The 21721-nt window shown below is 44.8% G+C and overlaps 1 protein-coding gene across 5 annotated transcripts in view; it reads right to left on the reverse strand.

Annotated features, from left to right (window-relative positions):
- Positions 1 to 1345: 1345 nt before the first annotated feature.
- The window catches only part of ptk2ba (protein tyrosine kinase 2 beta, a), a 55856-nt gene continuing 35480 nt past the window's right edge, over positions 1346 to 21721 (reverse strand). For 2 of the 5 annotated variants that reach the window (XM_090211622.1, XM_090211626.1), the window contains 18 exons: positions 21291 to 21340; positions 21079 to 21123; positions 20826 to 20923; positions 20497 to 20578; positions 16555 to 16655; positions 16227 to 16342; positions 13813 to 13913; positions 11529 to 11618; positions 11066 to 11270; positions 10808 to 10910; positions 9946 to 10002; positions 5591 to 5695; positions 5123 to 5248; positions 4720 to 4758; positions 4467 to 4535; positions 4068 to 4202; positions 2039 to 2119; positions 1346 to 1775 (listed from right to left, as the gene is read on the reverse strand). In XM_090211622.1, coding sequence (XP_090067748.1) covers positions 1569 to 1775; positions 2039 to 2119; positions 4068 to 4202; positions 4467 to 4535; positions 4720 to 4758; positions 5123 to 5248; positions 5591 to 5695; positions 9946 to 10002; positions 10808 to 10910; positions 11066 to 11270; positions 11529 to 11618; positions 13813 to 13913; positions 16227 to 16342; positions 16555 to 16655; positions 20497 to 20578; positions 20826 to 20923; positions 21079 to 21123; positions 21291 to 21340 — 1810 coding nt within the window. In that variant the 3' untranslated portion in view covers positions 1346 to 1568. Of the gene's footprint in view, positions 1776 to 2038; positions 2120 to 4067; positions 4203 to 4466; positions 4536 to 4719; positions 4759 to 5122; positions 5249 to 5590; positions 5696 to 9945; positions 10003 to 10807; positions 10911 to 11065; positions 11271 to 11528; positions 11619 to 13812; positions 13914 to 16226; positions 16343 to 16554; positions 16656 to 20496; positions 20579 to 20821; positions 20924 to 21078; positions 21124 to 21290; positions 21341 to 21721 lie in introns of all 5 variants that reach the window. The other 3 variants (XM_090211623.1, XM_090211624.1, XM_090211625.1) reach the window with 3 other exon arrangements.

Raw genomic sequence — 21721 nt, forward strand, 5'->3', positions numbered from 1 at the left:
AGTATATTCATCTTCAGATAGCTAGGTGAGACAACCACATGTCACAGTAGTTAGTATATTCAGATAGCTAGGTGAGACAACCACATGTCACAGTAGTTAGTATATTCAGATAGCTAGGTGAGACAACCACATATCACAGTAGTTAGTATATTCAGATAGCTAGGTGAGACAACCACATATCACAGTAGTTAGTATATTCAGATAGCTAGGTGGACAACCACATATCACAGTAGTTAGTATATTCAGATAGCTAGGTGAGACAACCACATATCACAGTAGTTAGTATATTCAGATAGCTAGGTGAGACAACCACATGTCACAGTAGTTAGTATATTCAGATAGCTAGGTGAGACAACCACATATCACAGTAGTTAGTATATTCAGATAGCTAGGTGGACAACCACATATCACAGTAGTTAGTATATTCAGATAGCTAGGTGAGACAACCACATATCACAGTAGTTAGTATATTCAGATAGCTAGGTGAGACAACCACATGTCACAGTAGTTAGTATATTCAGATAGCTAGGTGAGACAACCACATATCACAGTAGTTAGTATATTCAGATAGCTAGGTGAGACAACCACATGTCACAGTAGTTAGTATATTCAGATAGCTAGGTGAGACAACCACATATCACAGTAGTTAGTATATTCAGATAGCTAGGTGAGACAACCACATATCACAGTAGTTAGTATATTCAGATAGCTAGGTGAGACAACCACATATCACAGTAGTTAGTACATTCAGATAGCTAGGTGGGACAACCACATATCACAGTAGTTAGTATATTCATCTTCAGATAGCTAGGTGAGACAACCACATATCACAGTAGTTAGTATATTCAGATAGCTAGGTGGACAACCACATATCACAGTAGTTAGTATATTCAGATAGCTAGGTGGGACAACCACATATCACAGTAGTTAGTCTATTCAGATAGCTAGGTGAGACAACCACATATCACAGTAGTTAGTATATTCAGATAGCTAGGTGGGACAACCACATATCACAGTAGTTAGTATATTCAGATAGCTAGGTGAGACAACCACATATCACAGTAGTTAGTATATTCAGATAGCTAGGTGAGACAACCACATATTACAGTAGTTAGTATATTCAGATAGCTAGGTGAGACAACCACATATCACAGTAGTTAGTATATTCAGATAGCTAGGTGGACAACCACATGTCACAGTAGTTAGTATTTTCATCTTCAGATAGCTAGGTGAGACAACAACATATCACAGTAGTTAGTATATTCAGATAGCTAGGTGAGTCTCTCAGCAGTGATGCCACTGAGACTCAGCTTCTCTCTCTCACACACACACACACACACTTTAATTACCATGATGAAACACAGTTTATTTACTATCTCTCTTGTCTCTCTGTACCAAACATCTACAATAAAACACAGTAAAAAAAATCCCAAACAGTAAAATATAGAATTACATTCAAATAGGGACAACAAGCTCTGCTAAATGTCTTACTGAAAATCTAAATCAGCATCTGTAAAATGTTCTATAAGGTACATGAAGGAAGTGAAGTGTGTGTGTGTGTGTGTGGTTTATGGCTTGGCCAGGTTAGCTTTAATCCTAGCCTGGTCCACGGCATCTAGAAGGTTCTTGGAGTCCAGGGCCAAGGTGTGGGCGACGCCCAACATCTGCCTCTGACACTCCCCCTTCAGTGATGTCACAGAGTTCTGCTGGACCAATCTCATCTTAGCGATTAACTCCCCCAGATCCTTATTCAGTAGCCTCTCAGTTCCCTCGATCTGGAGGAGAGAAGGGGGTGAGGAGAGAAGGGGGAAGGGAGGAGGAGAGAAGGGGAGGAGAATCTTAATTACATTTCCTTGATTTCTTGCAAACCCCTTTCCTCGCCTCCTCAAAACCCATTCAATTAGAAGTCCTTCCCCTCTGAGTAATCAAGGAAATGCAATTGAGATTCTTCTAGAGAGAGAGAGAGAGAGAGAGCACAAGGCCATGTTTGTTTTGGTTGGGGTCAATGTACATATGATAAATAGAGCCATACAGTTACCTCTGTTCTGGCAGAGCTGTGCAGTGATGGTAGAACTTCATCAACACTACGGATCAGACTACGAAGAGTTAACCCCACGGCCTGACAGAGAGAGAGAGAGACATATATATATATAGAGAGAGACACATATTGAGAGAGAGAGAGACACATATTGAGAGAGAGAGACACATATATAGAGAGAGAGACACATATAGAGAAGAGAAGGAGAAAGAGAGAGAGAGACACATATAGAGAAGAGAAGGAGAAAGAGAGAGAGACACATATAGAGAAGAGAAGGAGAAAGAGAGAGAGAGTCACAGAGAAGAGAAGGAGAAAGAGAGAGAGAGACACATATAGAGAAGAGAAGGAGAAAGAGAGAGAGAGACACAGAGAGAAGAGAAGGAGAAAGAGAGAGAGAGACACATATAGAGAAGAGAAGGAGAAAGAGAGAGACACATATAGAGAAGAGAAGGAGAAAGAGAGAGAGAGACACATATAGAGAAGAGAAGGAGAAAGAGAGAGAGACACATATAGAGAAGATAAGCAGAAAGAGAGAGAGAGACACATATAGAGAAGAGAAGGAGAAAGAGAGAGAGAGACACATATAGAGAAGGAGAAAGAGAGAGAGAGACACATATAGAGAAGAGAAGGAGAAAGAGAGAGAGAGACACAGAGAAGAGAAGGAGAAAGAGAGAGAGAGACACATATCGAGAAGATAAGCAGAAAGAGAGAGAGAGACACATATAGAGAAGAGAAGGAGAAAGAGAGAGAGAGACACATATAGAGAAGAGAAGGAGAAAGAGAGAGACACAGAGAGAAGAGAAGGAGAAAGAGAGAGACACATATAGAGAAGAGAAGGAGAAAGAGAGAGAGAGACACATATAGAGAAGAGAAGGAGAAAGAGAGAGAGACACATATAGAGAAGATAAGCAGAAAGAGAGAGAGAGACACATATAGAGAAGAGAAGGAGAAAGAGAGAGAGAGACACATATAGAGAAGGAGAAAGAGAGAGAGAGACACATATAGAGAAGAGAAGGAGAAAGAGAGAGAGAGACACAGAGAAGAGAAGGAGAAAGAGAGAGAGAGACACATATAGAGAAGATAAGCAGAAAGAGAGAGAGAGACACATATAGAGAAGAGAAGGAGAAAGAGAGAGAGAGACACATATAGAGAAGAGAAGGAGAAAGAGAGAGAGAGACACATATAGAGAAGGAGAAAGAGAGAGAGAGACACATATAGAGAAGAGAAGGAGAAAGAGAGAGAGAGACACAGAGAAGAGAAGGAGAAAGAGAGAGAGAGACACATATAGAGAAGATAAGCAGAAAGAGAGAGAGACACACATATAGAGAAGAGAAGGAGAAAGAGAGAGAGACACATATAGAGAAGAGAAGGAGAAAGAGAGAGAGACACATATAGAGAAGAGAAGGAGAAAGAGAGAGAGAGACACATATAGAGAAGAGAAGGAGAAAGAGAGAGAGACACATATAGAGAGAAGGAGAAAGAGAGAGAGAGACACATATAGAGAAGAGAAGGAGAAAGAGAGAGACACATATAGAGAAGGAGAAAGAGAGAGAGACACACATATAGAGGAGAAAGAGAGAGAGAGACACATATAGAGAAGAGAAGGAGAGAGAGAGACACATATAGAGAAGAGAAGGGGAGAGAGAGACAAATATAGAGAAGAGAAGGAGAAAGAGAGAGAGAGATACAGAGAGAAGAGAAGGAGAAAGAGAGAGAGAGACACATATAGAGAGAAGGAGAAAGAGAGAGAGAGACACATATAGAGAAGAGAAGGAGAAAGAGAGAGAGAGACACATATAGAGAAGAGAAGGAGAAAGAGAGAGAGACACATATAGAGAGAAGGAGAAAGAGAGAGAGAGACATATAGAGAAGAGAAGGAGAAAGAGAGAGAGAGTGAGAGATTCAAAATAAAAATAAAACAATTTCAGAGGGATTGGAACTGAAGACTGTGCAAACACACACACACACACACACACACACACACACACACACACACACACAAAGACACTCAAAACACACCACGCCTTACCTTGACAGCGTTGGGGTATTCTGAGGGGGGCAGTGTGTTGACATCATTCTTCAGTTTCACCACATCTCTCACCATCGCCATGACACCCACATACACCTGGTCATCTGTCCTGTCGAGCTCTGCCGTGGCTGTAGGCTGGTCAACACACACATCTGTCAATCAACTCTGTCCAACCAATCAGCTGCAGGTAAGGTATCTATTTAAGCAATAAGGCATGAGGGGGTGTGGCACAGTTGAAGTCGGAAGTTTACATACATACCTCAGCCAAATACATTTACACTCAGATTTGAACAATTCCTAACATTTAATCCTAGTAAAATGTCCCTGTCTTAGGTCAGTTAGGATCACCACTTTATTTTAAAAGAGAAGGACAGCTTTATAAAGGCTGCTTGTTGTTACCTGTGGAGCTGAGGCCTTTGGGGGTTTGTCTGGAGGAGGTGTGGCTTGGTCTGCTGGCTCCTCCTCATGCTGTAGACGACAACAGGAAACACTGAGGCCGGGATTCAACCCGATGGCGGATTTGGACAATCAGTCATTTAAAAGGTCATTTCCGAGTGAGCCGACGTAATGTTTACTGTGATCTGTGCCTTTAAGACTTGAACTGCCGACAATGTGTGAGCGGATTGAATCCTACTAATACCTAACAACATACCGTAGCTGTTCTGAACTCCTGTTGAACTTGCACAGGATCCTGCAAGGACACGCACATTAGAAATACGTTAGAAACGGGGGAAGTGATGACCTCTCAGGAATTAGAATGTTACAAAATGTAGGATCTTAATTTGATCACTATCATTGCTGAGAATTTTCCTGCCCAGCACGAAATGTAGATAGAGCTTCATGATGTACATAAAATGAAGTGAAAAGAAAACAAGTGTAGCACTTTTAATGTAACCTACTGTTGGCCAGCTAACAGCCTAACCACCCATCAACATTTTGGACTAAACGTTCACATCCTGTTGCTGCAGGAATATTTTGCTGCGACAATACTGGTCAAATCAAGATCACATCTGTATCTGTCTGAATACAAAAAGTCTGTCTGTCTGTATTCTTACCAGGTGTTTCTCCTCCTGCTCCAGCCACCGGCTGTCTGTCAGCATGTCCTCTCTTTGTCTACGAAGAGTATCCTCCACCCTGTCCCTCTCCCAGACAGACCTCGCATCCCCCACCCCACATGGCTCCTACACACACACACACACACACACACACACACACACACGTTTGATGCCATGTTGTGATGGTTGAAAAACATCTGTCTATAGGGCTTGAGCACAGTTAAGCACACCATACTGCCTCTGCACAAGCAGCTCAACTACCCACAATGCATTTCAACAGGAAGCAACGGAGAGGTTAATCGGTCATCACTATGTGGCCAAATTGCATGATCAGGCACCCTGCCTTCTTAAACATCTGATTATGATCCCTAGCCTTATAATGAGACCAAAAAGCTCATTTGGTTTTCATACATGATGTACGGTTATAGCAGCTTGGCCATGTAGTGAGGCCGTGGTTATGGGTCTTACCCCGACACTGCATCGTCGTGGAGACGTGGGATAGGCTGTGGTGACATCACAGGCCCTGGGGGGGCTAGCAAGGACAGGAGAGCTGGCACACAGAGACCCAGGTAGCTAAAACACACACACACACACACACAGCCACACACACACAGTCACACACAGCCACAGCCACAGCCACACACACACACACACACACACACACACACACACACACACACACACACACACACACACACACACACACACACACACACACACACACACACACTCACACACGGTCATAAAAACAGAAGCGATGCGCCACAGCTACTTTAAAGTCACATGCTAGCGGCAGGAAATGCTGTGCACACACAATCTCACACTACATGGAACTAGCAAACACACAGTCTGTATTAACATGACAAAGAAGACCAGTACCAGTCACACAGTAGACTGTATATGTAAGCCCAGGACAGCCCTACAGGACAGCCCTACAGGACAGCCCTACAGGACAGCCCTACAGGACAGTACTACAGGACAGCCCTACAGGACAGCCCTACAGGACAGCCCTACAGGACAACCCTACAGGACAGCCCTACAGGACAGCCCTACAGGATAGCCCTACAGGACAGCCCAGGACAGCCCTACAGGACAGTGCTACAGGACAGCCCTAAAGGACAGTGCTACAGGACAGCCCTACAGGACAGTGCTACAGGACAGCCCTAAAAGAGAGCCCTACAGGACAGCCCAGGACAGTGCTACAAGACAGCCCTACAGGACAGCCCTACAGGACAGCCCTACAGGACAGTGCTACAGGACAGCCCTACAGTACAGTGCTACAGGACAGCCCTACAGGACAGCCCTACAGGACAGCCCTACAGGACAGCCCTACAGGACAGCGCTACAGGACAGCCCTACAGGACAGCCCTACAGGACAGCCCTACAGGACAGCGCTACAGGACAGCGCTACAGGACAGCGCTACAGGACAGCCCTACGGGACAGTGCTACAGGACAGCCCTACAGGACAGTGCTACAGGACAGTGCTACAGGACAGTACTACAGGGCAGCCCTACAGGACAGCCCTACAGGCCAGTGTTAAAGGACTGTACTACAGGACAGACCTACAGGACAGCCCTACAGGACAGTACTACAGGACAGTGCTACAGGACAGCCCTACAGGACAGTACTACAGGACAGTGTTACAGGACTGTACTACAGGACAGACCTACAGGACAGCCCTACAGGACAGCCCTACAGGACAGCCCTACAGGACAGTACTACAGGACAGTGCTACAGGACAGCCCTACAGGACAGCCCTACAGGACAGTGCTACAGCCCTACAGGACAGCCCTACAGGACAGTGCTACAGCCCTACAGGACAGCCCTACAGGACAGCCCTACAGGACAGTGCTACAGCCCTACAGGACAGTGCTACATGACAGCCCTACAGTACAGTGCTACAGGACAGCCCTACAGAACAGCCCTACAGGACAGCCCTACAGGACAGTGCTACAGGACAGCCCTACAGGACAGTGCTACAGGACAGTGCTACAGGACAGCCCTACAGGACAGTACTACAGGACAGTGTTACAGGACTGTACTACAGGACATACCTACAGGACAGCCCTACAGGACAGCCCTACAGGACAGTACTACAGGACAGCCCTACAGGACAGCCCTACAGGACAGCCCTACAGGACAGCGCTACAGGACAGCCCTACAGGACAGTACTACAGGACAGCCCTACAGGACAGTACTACAGGACAGCCCTACAGGACAGTGCTACAGGACAGCCCTACAGGACAGTACTACAGGACAGCCCTACAGGACAGCCCTACAGGCCAGTGTTAAAGGACTGTACTACAGGACAGACCTACAGGACAGCCCTACAGGACAGTACTACAGGACAGTGCTACAGGACAGCCCTACAGGACAGTACTACAGGACAGTGTTACAGGACTGTACTACAGGACAGACCTACAGGACAGCCCTACAGGACAGCCCTACAGGACAGCCCTACAGGACAGTACTACAGGACAGTGCTACAGGACAGCCCTACAGGACAGCCCTACAGGACAGTGCTACAGCCCTACAGGACAGCCCTACAGGACAGCCCTACAGGACAGTGCTACAGCCCTACAGGACAGCCCTACAGGACAGCCCTACAGGACAGTGCTACAGCCCTACAGGACAGTGCTACATGACAGCCCTACAGTACAGTGCTACAGGACAGCCCTACAGAACAGCCCTACAGGACAGCCCTACAGGACAGTGCTACAGGACATCCCTACAGGACAGTACTACAGGACAGTGCTACAGGACAGCCCTACAGGACAGTACTACAGGACAGTGTTACAGGACTGTACTACAGGACATACCTACAGGACAGCCCTACAGGACAGCCCTACAGGACAGTACTACAGGACAGCCCTACAGGACAGCCCTACAGGACAGCCCTACAGGACAGCGCTACAGGACAGCCCTACAGGACAGTACTACAGGACAGCCCTACAGGACAGTACTACAGGACAGCCCTACAGGACAGTGCTACAGGACAGCCCTACAGGACAGTACTACAGGACAGCCCTACAGGACAGCCCTACAGGCCAGTGTTAAAGGACTGTACTACAGGACAGACCTACAGGACAGCCCTACAGGACAGTACTACAGGACAGTGCTACAGGACAGCCCTACAGGACAGTACTACAGGACAGTGTTACAGGACTGTACTACAGGACAGACCTACAGGACAGCCCTACAGGACAGCCCTACAGGACAGCCCTACAGGACAGTACTACAGGACAGTGCTACAGGACAGCCCTACAGGACAGCCCTACAGGACAGTGCTACAGCCCTACAGGACAGCCCTACAGGACAGCCCTACAGGACAGTGCTACAGCCCTACAGGACAGCCCTACAGGACAGCCCTACAGGACAGTGCTACAGCCCTACAGGACAGTGCTACATGACAGCCCTACAGTACAGTGCTACAGGACAGCCCTACAGAACAGCCCTACAGGACAGCCCTACAGGACAGTGCTACAGGACATCCCTACAGGACAGTACTACAGGACAGTGCTACAGGACAGCCCTACAGGACAGTACTACAGGACAGTGTTACAGGACTGTACTACAGGACATACCTACAGGACAGCCCTACAGGACAGCCCTACAGGACAGTACTACAGGACAGCCCTACAGGACAGCCCTACAGGACAGCCCTACAGGACAGCGCTACAGGACAGCCCTACAGGACAGTACTACAGGACAGCCCTACAGGACAGTACTACAGGACAGCCCTACAGGACAGTGCTACAGGACAGCCCTACAGGACAGTACTACAGGACAGCCTTACAGGACAGCCCTACAGGACAGTGTTACAGGACAGTGATACAGGACAGTGTTACAGAACAGTGTTACAGGACTGTACTACAGGACAGCCCTACAGGACAGTACTACAGGACAGCCTTACAGGACAGCCCTACAGGACAGTGTTACAGGACAGTGCTACAGGACAGTGTTACAGAACAGTGTTACAGGACTGTACTACAGGACATACCTACAGGACAGCCCTACAGGACAGCCCTACAGGACAGTACTACAGGACAGCCCTACAGGACAGCCCTACAGGACAGCCCTACAGGACAGCGCTACAGGACAGCCCTACAGGACAGTACTACAGGACAGCCCTACAGGACAGTACTACAGGGCAGCCCTACAGGACAGTGCTACAGGACAGCCCTACAGGACAGTACTACAGGACAGTGTTACAGGACTGTACTACAGGACAGCCCTACAGGACAGTACTACAGGACAGCCCTACAGGACAGCCCTACAGGACAGCCCTACAGGACAGTACTACAGGACAGCCCTACAGGACAGTGCTACAGGACAGTGCTACAGGACAGTGTTACAGGACTGTACTACAGGACATACCTACAGGACAGCCCTACAGGACAGCCCTACAGGACAGTACTACAGGACAGCCCTACAGGACAGCCCTACAGGACAGCCCTACAGGACAGCGCTACAGGACAGCCCTACAGGACAGCGCTACAGGACAGTGCTACAGGACAGTGCTACAGGACAGTGCTACAGGACAGTGCTACAGGACAGTGCTACAGGACACTGCTACAGGACAGTGCTACAGGACAGCGCTACAGGACAGTGCTACAGGACACTGCTACAGGACACTGCTACAGGACAGTGCTACAGGACACTGCTACAGGACAGCGCTACAGGACAGTGCTACAGGACACTGCTACAGGACAGCCCTACAGGACAGCCCTACAGGACAGTGCTACAGGACACTGCTACAGGACAGTGCTACAGGACAGTGCATAGCAGGTTCTTACTCCACTTTCACAAACTGTTGAGCTACCTGTATTCTCATGCCAGGCCTGAGGGTGTTGCTCTGGAAACCAGGTTTCCTTGATGGCTACGAGAGAGAGGAGGAGAGGAGAAGGAGAGAGAGAGAGATGAGAAGGAGAAGGAGAGAGAGGAGAGGAGAAGGAGAAGGAGAGAGAGGAGAAGGAAGGAGAGAGGAGGAGAGGAGAAGGAGAGAGAGAGGAGAAGAAGAGAGAGTTAGGCTGTGTGCATGGGAGTTTACCATCTGTGTGTGTGGTGAGTGTACAGTATGTGTGGACTGAGGACGTGAGGACAAATTGCGGGTGGTTGGAGAATTTAGGCATTTTCAAAACACAGAGCCATTATCATTTTGCTTACTTTTATGTTTTTTTTGTTGCATATCTAAGCATAGCTCTTGAGCTATCTGTATCCTCCTGACTGGTGGTTAGTTTAGGTGGGTGTGTTTACTACATCTCTGTGTGGGTGTGTTTACTACATCTCTGTGTGGGTGTGTTTACTACGTCTCTGTGTGGGTGTGTTTACTACATCTCTGTGTGGGTGTGTTTACTACGTCTCTGTGTGGGTGTGTTTACTACGTCTCTGTGTGGGTGTGTTTACTACGTCTCTGTGTGGGTGTGTTTACTACGTCTCTGTGTGGGTGTGTTTACTACATCTCTGTGTGGGTGTGTTTACTACGTCTCTGTGTGGGTGTGTTTACTACATCTCTGTGTGGGTGTGTTTACTACATCTCTGTGTGGGTGTGTTTACTCTGTCTCTGTGTGGGTGTGTTTACTCTGTCTCTGTGTGGGTGTGTTTACTACATCTCTGTGTGGGAGTGTTTACTCTGTCTCTGTGTGGGTGTGTTTACTACATCTCTGTGTGGGTGTATTTACTACCTTGGGTGGGGGCTCAGTGGTCTTGGAGTCGTAGGGTGTCATGACTCGAGCTCTCTGTCTCTTCCTCTCTCCCTCCTGCTCCTTCTCCATCCCATGAATATCACTACACACACACACACACACACACACACACACACACACACACACACACACACACTTTAAAGGCTCACATACCTGTCATGTATTTCTGCTGCTAGCAAGATTGATTGCGTGTGTGTGTGTGTGTGTGTGTGTGTGTGTGTGTGTGTGTGTGTGTACCTGAGCTTGCAGACCAGCTGTGTGAAGGAGGGTCGTGTGTGTGGGTCGTAACTCCAGGTGTGTGTGAGAAGTGTGTAGAGGGTCGGGGGACAGAGGGAGGGTTTGGGCAGACGGACACCACCCTCTAGTTGGTTGATCACCTCCCCGTTCTCCAACCAGAAGAACGGCTGTTGACCTAGGGACATCACCTCCCACACACACACCCCTGCAACACACACCTCGTTATTACAAACACACACACACCTCATTATTACAAACACACAAACACACCCAGCACATTATCACCAACACACACACACACCTCGTTATTACAAATACACACACACCTCGTTATTACAAACAAACACACACACACCTCGTTATTACAAACACACACACACATCAATATTACGAATACTCACACCTCGTTGTTACGACCAAACAAACGAACACAAACCATTGAACCCAGTGATGAGTGACTCACCGAACATCCAGACATCACTAGCTGTGGTGAAGCGTCTGAAGTTGATGGATTCTGGAGCCATCCATTTGATAGGTAATCTGCTAAGAGAAGCTTCAGGAAAAACACAGTACTTGTTAAGCATCTGAACGCAGCTTTGGAAGTGTTAATGTGTGTGTGTATTTGTATGTAATTGTGTGTGTGTGTGTGTGTGTGTGTGTGTGTGTGTGTGTGTGTGTGTGTGTGTGTGTGTGTGTGTGTGTGTGTGTGTGTGTGTGTGTAGTTGTAGGTAGTGCATTTGGAAAGTGTTCAGACCGCTTGACTTTATCCACATTTTGTTATGTTACACCCTTATTCTACAAATTAAATGTGTTATTTTTTTTCCTCAATCTACACACAATACCCCATAGTGACATCACAATACCCCATAATGACATCACAATACCCCATAATGACAACCCCCCACAATGATGTCACAATACCCCATAATGACAAAGTAAAAACAGACTTTTTAGACATTTTTGCAAACAATACAAAAAATAAAAAACTGAAATATCACATTCCCATAAGTATTCAGACCCTTTACTCAGTACTTTGTTGAAGCACCTTTGGCAGCGATTACAGCCTCGAGTCTTCTCGTTACAAGCTTGGCACACATGTATTTGGGGAGTTTCTCCCATTCTTCTCTGCAGATCCTCTCAAGCTCTGTCAGGTTGGATGGGGAGCGTCGCTGCACAGCTATTTTCAGGTCTCTCCAGAGATGTTCGATCGGGTTCAATTCCGGGCTCTGGCTGGGCCACTCAAGGACATTCAGAGACTTGAAGCTACTCCTGCATTGTCTTGGCTGTGTGCTTAGGGTCGTTGTCCTGTTGGAAGGTGAACCTTCGTCCAGGCTGAGGTCCTGAGCACTCTGGAGCAGGTTTTCATCAAGGATCTCTGTACTTTGCTCTTTTCATCTTTCCCTCGATCCTGACTAGTCTCTCAGTCCCTGCCGATGAAAAACATCGCTACAGCATGATGCTGCCACCACGCTTCACTGTAGTGATGGTTTTCTCCAGACGTGACGCTTGGCATTCAGGCCTAAGAGGTCAATCTTGCTTTCATCAGACCAGAGAATCTTGTTTCTCATGGTCTGAGAGTTCTTTAGGTGCCTTTTGGCAAACTCCAAGCGGGCAGTCATGTGCCTTTTACTGAGGAGCGCCTTCCGTCTGGCCACTCAACCATGAAGGCCTGATTGGTGGAGTGCTGCAGAGATGGTTGTCCTTCTGGAAGGTTCTCCCATCTCCACAGAGAAACTCTGGAGCTCTGTCAATGTGACCATCAGGTTCTTGGTCACCTCCCTGACCACGGTCCTTCTCCCCCGATTTCTCAGTTTGGCCTAACGGCATGCTCTAGGAAGTGTCTTGGTGATTCTTCCATTTCAGAATGATGGAGGCCACTGTGTTCTTGGGGACCTTCAATGCAGCATAAATGTTTTGGTACCCTTCCCCAGAAGGGTGCCTCGACACAATCCTGTCTCTGAGCTCTACAGACAATTCCTTTAACCTCATGGCTTGGCTTTTGCTCTGACATGCACCGTCAACTGTGGGACCTTATATAGACAGGTGTGTGCTTTTCCAAATCATGTCCAATCAATTGAATTTACCCCAGGCGGACTCCAATCAAGTTGTAGAAACATCTCAAGGATGATCAATGGAAACAGGACGCACCTGAGCTCTATGTTGAGTCTCAATAGCAAAAAGGTCTGAATACTTATGTAAATAAGGTATTTATAAAAGGTATGTAAATAAGGTATTTATAAAAGGTATGTAAATAAGGTATTTATAAAAGGTATGTAAATAAGGTATTTATAAAAGGTATGTAAATAAGGTATTTATAAAAGGTATGTAAATAAGGTATTTATAAAAGGTATGTAAATAAGGTATTTATAAAAGGTATGTAAATAAGGTATTTATAAAAGGTATGTAAATAAGGTATTTATAAAAGGTATGTAAATAAGGTATTTATAAAAGGTATGTAAATAAGGTATTTATAAAAGGTATGTAAATAAGGTATTTATAAAAGGTATGTAAATAAGGTATTTATAAAAGATATGTAAATAAGGTATTTATAAAAGGTATGTAAATAAGGTATTTATAAAAATGGCAAACGAACCAAAAACAACTGTCATTATGGGTTTATTATTATTGTGTGTAGATTGATGAGGAATTGTTTTATTTCATCTGTTTCAGAATAAGGCTGTAAAACGTAACAAAATGTGGATAAAGTGAAAGGGTCTGAATCCTTCCGGAAGGCACCGTGTTAACACCTTTGTAGTAGTCTTCATCTTCTACGTAACGGGACAGCCCAAAGTCTCCCAGTTTGACACAGTCTGCAGACGCCACCAACACGTTCCTCACAGCTATGTCTCTAACCAATCACAATAGAGAAATGGAACGATGTTAACCAATCACGATAGAGAAATTGAACTATATTAACTAATCACAATAGAGAAATTGAACTATATTAACTAATCACAATAGAGAAATTGAACTATATTAACTAATCACAATAGAGAAATTGAACTATATTAACTAATCACAATAGAGAAATTGAACTATATTAACTAATCACAATAGAGAAATTGAACGATGTTAACTAATCACGATAGAGAAATTGAACTATATTAACTAATCACAATAGAGAAATTGAACGATGTTAACTAATCACGATAGAGAAATTGAACTATATTAACTAATCACGATAGAGAAATTGAACTATATTAACTAATCACAATAGAGAAATTGAACTATGTTAACCAATCACGATAGAGAAATTGAACTATATTAACTAATCACAATAGAGAAATTGAACTATATTAACTAATCACAATAGAGAAATTGAACTATATTGACCAATCACAATAGAGAAATTGAACTATATTGACCAATCACAATAGAGAAATTGAACTATATTGACCAATCACAATAGAGAAATTGAACTATAATGACCAATCACAATAGAGAAATTGAACTATATTAACTAATCACAATAGAGAAATTTAACTATATTGACCAATCACAATAGAGAAATTGAACTATATTAACACTATATTAACTAATCACAATAGAGAAATTGAACTATATTGACCAATCACAATAGAGAAATTGAACTATATTAACACTATATTAACTAATCACAATAGAGAAATTGAACTATATTGACCAATCACAATAGAGAAATTGAACTATATTGACCAATCACAATAGAGAAATTGAACTATATTAACCAATCACAAACTAAAACACTATCAAAAGATCCAATGCAGCCGTTATCATTTCTGGGTAACAATTAAAGCGGTCAATCAGCAGTAAAAAACAATAACAAAAATGACTCCCCGCTCCTGTTTTGGTAAAAAAGCTGAGGGATGATGTGCTGGAGAAATGTAACCACTCTCAAATTCATAGACAGCACTACGTCTGCAAGGACTGACCATCCATGATCTGGAAAATGTTAGTTTTAACCATGTTTGAGGCTATATAGTGTTTCTTTACATTTACTTTGTTTACAAGTAAAACAAACAGAGAGGTTTGGAACTCTCTTTCTTATTAGTTTATTAACTAATTAACCTCCTGGTGATGTCATCACACAGGCTAAAACTCCATCCCACCAAAACAGGCTGAAATTTCAGGTAGGTCTTTTCTAACAGCTCTTATGCTAAAAGGACATTTTCACCATTTTCACAGAATTATTCCAACATCATAGTGTGGAAATATGAATAAAACACAGGAAAATTACACTGGGTCTTTTAACCAATCCCAATGCCGGGATTAAACCATATTAACCATATTAACCAATCCCAATGCCGGGATTAAACCATATTAACCATATTAACCAATCCCAATGCCGGGATTAAACCATATTAACCATATTAACCAATCCCAATGCCGGGATTAAACCATATTAACCATATTAACCAATCCCAATGCCGGGATTAAACCATATTAACCAATCCCAATGCCGGGATTAAACCATATTAACCATATTAACCAATCCCAATGCCGGGATTAAACCATATTAACCATATTAACCAATCCCAATGCCGGGATTAAACCATATTAACCATATTAACCAATCCCAATGCCGGGATTAAACCATATTAACCATATTAACCAATCCCAATGCCGGGATTAAACCATATTAACCATATTAACCAATCCCAATGCCGGGATTAAACCATATTAACCATATTAACCAATCCCAATGCCGGGATTAAACCATATTAACCATATTAACCAATCCCAATGCCGGGATTAAACCATATTAACCATATTAACCAATGATAACCAATAACAGAGACACATAGTCAGAAATGAATCATTCAGCCAATGAGGAAGCAGACTTTGAGGGCTGACTGCAGAAGTGATATGATGCTATGGGGTTGATGAAACAGGCGTTCACTTCCTCTCTGGGTTAAAAAGGAGAAATCTGCAGTTCAAACAACAACAAAGCAGTCACCCTGCCAGTGTTTTGGTAAACAGCTGAAGGGTTGAAAAACATATTTGTTCACGAGCAGAATAAAAACAGCTGATACGTTGGGTCCTAATGGAGCCGTAGAACTAAGATCGTGAGGCATTTAGAGGTTATTCGTTTTGAAATGGTGATTGCCCCTTTAATAAACGACTTCCTCTAAACAACACGACGTTCAGGAAAGCAGGGACGTGAATGGAGCGCGTTTGTTACCTGTGTACCATGTTCAGCCCCTCCAGGTAAGCCAGGGCTTTACAGATCTGTAGACTATACAGGACCAGAGTTACACTGGTCAGAGACCTCTGCTGCTCCACAAGGTAGGTGCCCAACTACACACACACACACACACACACACACACACACACACACACACAGAGAGAGAGAGGAAGATATGTGGATTCTCTCTATACTTTATCCTGCTCTACTCCTTGATGTGATGCATTCTGAGCCAGTGAGTGACTTCATATTTTTGAGGCAGACTGGTGACATCACAAAAAACCTCTGACCCCTCGTGCCCTGAACTGGTCTCGGGAACCCTCACCTCTCCGTGCTCGTACAGCTCCATGACGATCCACACAGGGTCCACCTCAATGACCCCGATCAGACGTACAATGTGAGGATGATCTAGAGTCTTCATCAACACTGACAGAGAGAGAGAGATACAGACACAGAGAGAGAGATACAGAAAGAGAGAGAGATACAGAAAGAGAAAGAGAGATACAGAAAGAGAGAGAGAGAAAGAGTTTGGAGTTTTAAAATCATCTTTAAAATCATCTTTATTGGGTCTGGGAACCCACAACACTATAAACACTCATACAAAACCACAGTTACACATCAATTAAAAACACAACTCTAATTCCTCCTCCACAGTAACTAAACACAACAGCCTCTGAATACCCCATATACTCATAAACAGATCAATATTGTTGACAAGTTTATAATAGGCAAACTCAACCCTTAGTCTCGCTGCCAACATTCCCTCCAGCATTCCCACCACATCCACAGACCCCTGTCCCCGAATACTGTTCTTTCGGGTCTTCCATATTGCTAATTTGGCTGCTCCCTGACACAAAATTAGGCAAAGTAACTACACCCCTTCGACTAAACCTGTACTTTAGCCCAAATATAAACAGTTGGGAAGAGAAAACCTCACCCAGAGCTGAGAACCAATCAGTGATCAGGTCATCTAAAACCGTCACTGTACAACAGTCTCTGGGCGGCTTGAAGCCGGAAAGCCTTGATCCTGGAGGAAATGTCCACCAGGCCTTGCCCACCCTCGTGCAGCGGCAGGTACAGGGCTGCAGCTTTAATCCAGTGTTGTCCAGACCAGAAGAAATTGACAAGGGTCCTCTGAAGCTCCTGTAAAATGATTAGTCTGTGCCACAGGGTAGAGGCAGCAAGATTATTGGCTACCAGTACCCTTCCCCTATAAGACAGCTGGGGTAGCACCAATTTCCACCTTGACAGACACACACTTTCTCCACTACACCCTCCCAGTTATTTTTCTGAAATACATCGGAGCCTAGAAAAACCCCCAAAGTCTTCCCAAAGTCTTCATCCCATCTCTGCCCCACTGAAGCCCCCCTGGTAACCGTGGAGCGGACCCTATCTGAAGCCGACCTGCCCACAGCGATTCACTCTTTTCCCAATTGACTCTAGCTGAGGAGACCCAATCATACACCTTTAGAGTGTTTGAGAGAACCTTAACATCCTCACCCCCTGTAATAAAAACTATCACGTAATCTGCATACGCAGACAGTGCTATCGTGGGACCCTTCATTACACCTGGCACAGAGAAACCAGTACGCCTCGCTCTTAAAAAACAAAGCATTGGTTCAATCGCCAGACTATATAACTGCCTTGAAATTGGGCATCCCTGCCTGATGCCCCTTTGGACAGGGATGGGGCAGCTCAAACCGCACCCACCTTCACCATACACGAGGCCCCAGCATACAGTAAACTCATCCAAGACAAAAAAACATCCCCAAACCCAAAGGCTTTCATTGTTTTGAACAAGTACTGGTGGACCACACGATCAAAAGTCTTCTCCTGATCCAACGAAAGTAAACCCACATTCACATCAGACAGTTTACAACTGTCTAAAACATTTCTTATTAGAAACAAGTTATTAACTACAGAGCGGTCAGGTACACAGTAAGATTGGTCCTTATGGACCAACAACCCCAGATACTCTTTCAACCTGTTTGAGAGACATTTAGATACAATTGTTTGTTCTGCAAAACGCAACGGGTCGCCAATTTTTTATAGGAGCCAAATCCCCCTTTATAGGAGCCAAATCCCCCTTTATAGGAGCCAAATCCCCCTTTATAGAAGCCAAATCCCCCTTTTCTAGCAACAATGAAAGCACAGCATGTTAACAGGATACAGGAAGACAACTCTCATGAAAAGATTCACACACCACTTCATAAAAATCCTCCCCAATAGACCCCCAAAAGTGCTTCTAGAACTCAGATGGTAAACCATCGATGCCAGGGGCCTGTTGAGAGCTGCATAACTGCTGTGGAGTAATGTGGCTCCTGCAGAGTAATGTCAGAGTCCAAAAGCAGCTCTCTGCTCAGGGCCCAATTGAGGAAGACCATGTAACAACTGTTCAGTACACAGAGAGTCACAATCCTCCACCTTATAGAGGGCAGAGTAGAAAACCACGGCATGTTGGCGCATTTCACTGTCATCCGTGGTCACCTTCCCATCAAGGCAGACGAAGGCAGACTGTCTGTTTGTGTTGTAATGGCGACTGTCCTAGTGGTTCTAGGAGCATCCATATCTTTGAGGGTAACAACATGAGACCTAATCAAGGCACCCTTCACTCTTTCATGTAGAAACATCCTCAGTTCATGTCTCTTGTCCTGTCGTTCTGAGTGAGCAACTTCAATTCAATAGATTTGATGTCCTGTTCAAGGGCCCTGATAGTCTCTTTAACTTCAATATGAGACAGAGCAGTATACTGTTGACAAGACACACGTATTTGGGCCTTCCCAACCTCCCACCATTGTCTCAAGAACCTCCCACCATTCTCTCAAGAACCTCCCACCATTGTCTCAAGAACCTCCCACCATTGTCTCAAGAACCTCCCACCATTGTCTCAAGAACCTCCCACCATTGTCTCAAGAACCTCCCACCATTGTCTCAAGGACTCAAAATTCCCTTTTTCCAACCCTACTACAGTAGTGATCAGATACATACAACCGGTCTAACCTTCCAACCCTACTACAGTAGTGATCAGATACATACAACCTGTCTAACCTTCCAACCCTACTACAGTAGTGATCAGATACATACAACCTGTCTAACCTTCCAACCCTACTACAGTAGTGATCAGATACATACAACCGGTCTAACCTTCCAACCCTACTACAGTAGTGATCAGATACATACAACCTGTCTAACCTTCCAACCCTACTACAGTAGTGATCAGATACATACAACCTGTCTAACCTTCCAACCCTACTACAGTAGTGATCAGATACAAACAACATATCTAACCTTCCAACCCTACTACAGTAGTGATCAGATACATCTAACCTGTCTAACCTTCCAACCCTACTACAACCTGTCTAACCTTGCTGCACTGACACGACCTTCATTAACCTTTAACCATGTGTACTGCCTAACTGTTGCATTCCTTACTCTCCACACATCAGAAAGCTCAAACTCAGTTAGAAGACCAGACAGACAAGTAGCTGACCGCAGATGAGGTTCTTCAGCAGTGCGATCAACAGTAAAATCTACTGTACAGTTCCAGTCCCCACTTAATAACAATACACCACTCTTGGTCACACTACAGAGAGAGAGATAGAGACAGAGAGACACAGACAGAGGGAGAGATAGAGACAGAGACACAGAGAGAGAGAGACAGAGGGAGAGAGAGACAGAAAGACACAGAGAGACACAGAGAGAGAGAGACAGAGAGACACAGCGAGAGAGAGAGACAGAGAGACAGTGAGACAGAGACAGAGAGATAGACAGAGAGACAGTGACAGAGACAGAGAGACACAGCGAGAGAGAGAGACAGAGAGACAGTGAGACAGAGACAGAGAGAGAGACAGAGAGACAGAGACAGAGATAGAGACAGAGAGACAGTGAGACAGAGACAGAGAGAGAGACAGAGAGACACAGCGAGAGAGAGAGACAGAGAGACAGTGAGAGAGAGACAGAGAGAGAGACAGAGAGACAGTGAGACAGAGACAGAGAGAGAGAGACAGAGAGACACAGCGAGAGAGAGAGACAGAGAGACAGTGAGACAGAGACAGAGACAGAGAGACAGAGAGACACAGCAAGAGAGAGAGACAGTGAGAGAGACAGAGAGAGAGAGACAGAGAGACACAGCGAGAGAGAGAGACAGAGAGACAGTGAGACAGAGACAGTGAGAGAGAGAGTAATAACGTGGTTCACATACGTGACGAAGCCATTTTCAGGGACTACTGGCTAAAATGAAATGAGGCAGTACAGCTACAGTACTCACCAGCTTCACTCATAAACTTCTCCTTTACTTCAGCAGAACAGTCTTTACATGTCTTTACAGCTACACGCACACGCTCCCCTGTCTACATCACACACACACACACACACACACACACACACACACACACACACACACACACACACACACACACACACACACACACACACACACACACACACACACACACAGGAGAGGAGTACAATTTAGAAGAATTTAGATGCAGAGAGGAGATTTGATTTTAGAAATGAAAAGTGCCAGAGGGGAAGTGATGTCAGAGCCAGAGGGGAAGTGATGTCAGAGCCAGAGGGGAAGTGATGTCAGAGACTTGCCGGGCTTTTGTAGACTCCATCATGCACCTCTCCGAAGAAGCCCTCGCCCAGGATACGCCCCAGGTAAATTTCATCTCTGGAGAGGCTATACCTGCACCCTGATACACACACACACACAATACACACACTGATTGGCACATTTTACATTTGTGAACAGTTGGGATAAATAAAATAACTATTATTCCTGAATCACTGAATCACTGAATCACTGAATCACTGAATCACTGCTCCTCTGTCGGATGACGTCACTTACCAGAGTCTGGCTTCTCCTCGGGGATCTCAGCGTAGATGTCTGAACCTACAGGTAGATTAGGACTAGAATTAGATTCAGCACCAGATAATGTCTCCGTGTTTCTTAATCCGGATCCTAAAAAGGCTTTTGTTTTTTTTGCTCCTTTTGGTCCCCGGGACCAGGATGAAGAAATACAACTATAGAGAGAGGATTCATTCTTCAAAAACACTCACCTACACCTCGTCTGTTGTTTACACTCTTCCTGGGGACATCTTTACTCCCTCTGTTACAGATTCATTGATTGATTGAATGTATTAGAAACTTTCTAAGTTGCAGGACATTTACATACATAAAAGATAAAATGATTGAAGACAAAAAACACAATGAGGCGTGAAGTCTTATTTCCACTTGGAAACATAAATGTGTTTTAACCCACAGACACAGAGAGAGCAGTAACTGGAACAAAGTCTGGTGTGAAAACAACATTTAAGTAACACACTTGCAGCTAACCACATGCTAACACCGCATTTCTACTGACTAACATAGCTAACCACATATAAACATAAAACATATCCTACCGAACCCACACAGAGACAGAGACACAGAGAGAGAGAAACAGAGAGAGATACGGACACATAGAGAGAGAGAGAGAGAGAAAGAGAGA

This window comes from Oncorhynchus mykiss, chromosome 19 (assembly GCF_057628025.1).
Source record: "Oncorhynchus mykiss isolate SJ-2025 chromosome 19, ASM5762802v1, whole genome shotgun sequence".
NCBI classification, from domain to species: domain Eukaryota; kingdom Metazoa; phylum Chordata; class Actinopteri; order Salmoniformes; family Salmonidae; genus Oncorhynchus; species Oncorhynchus mykiss.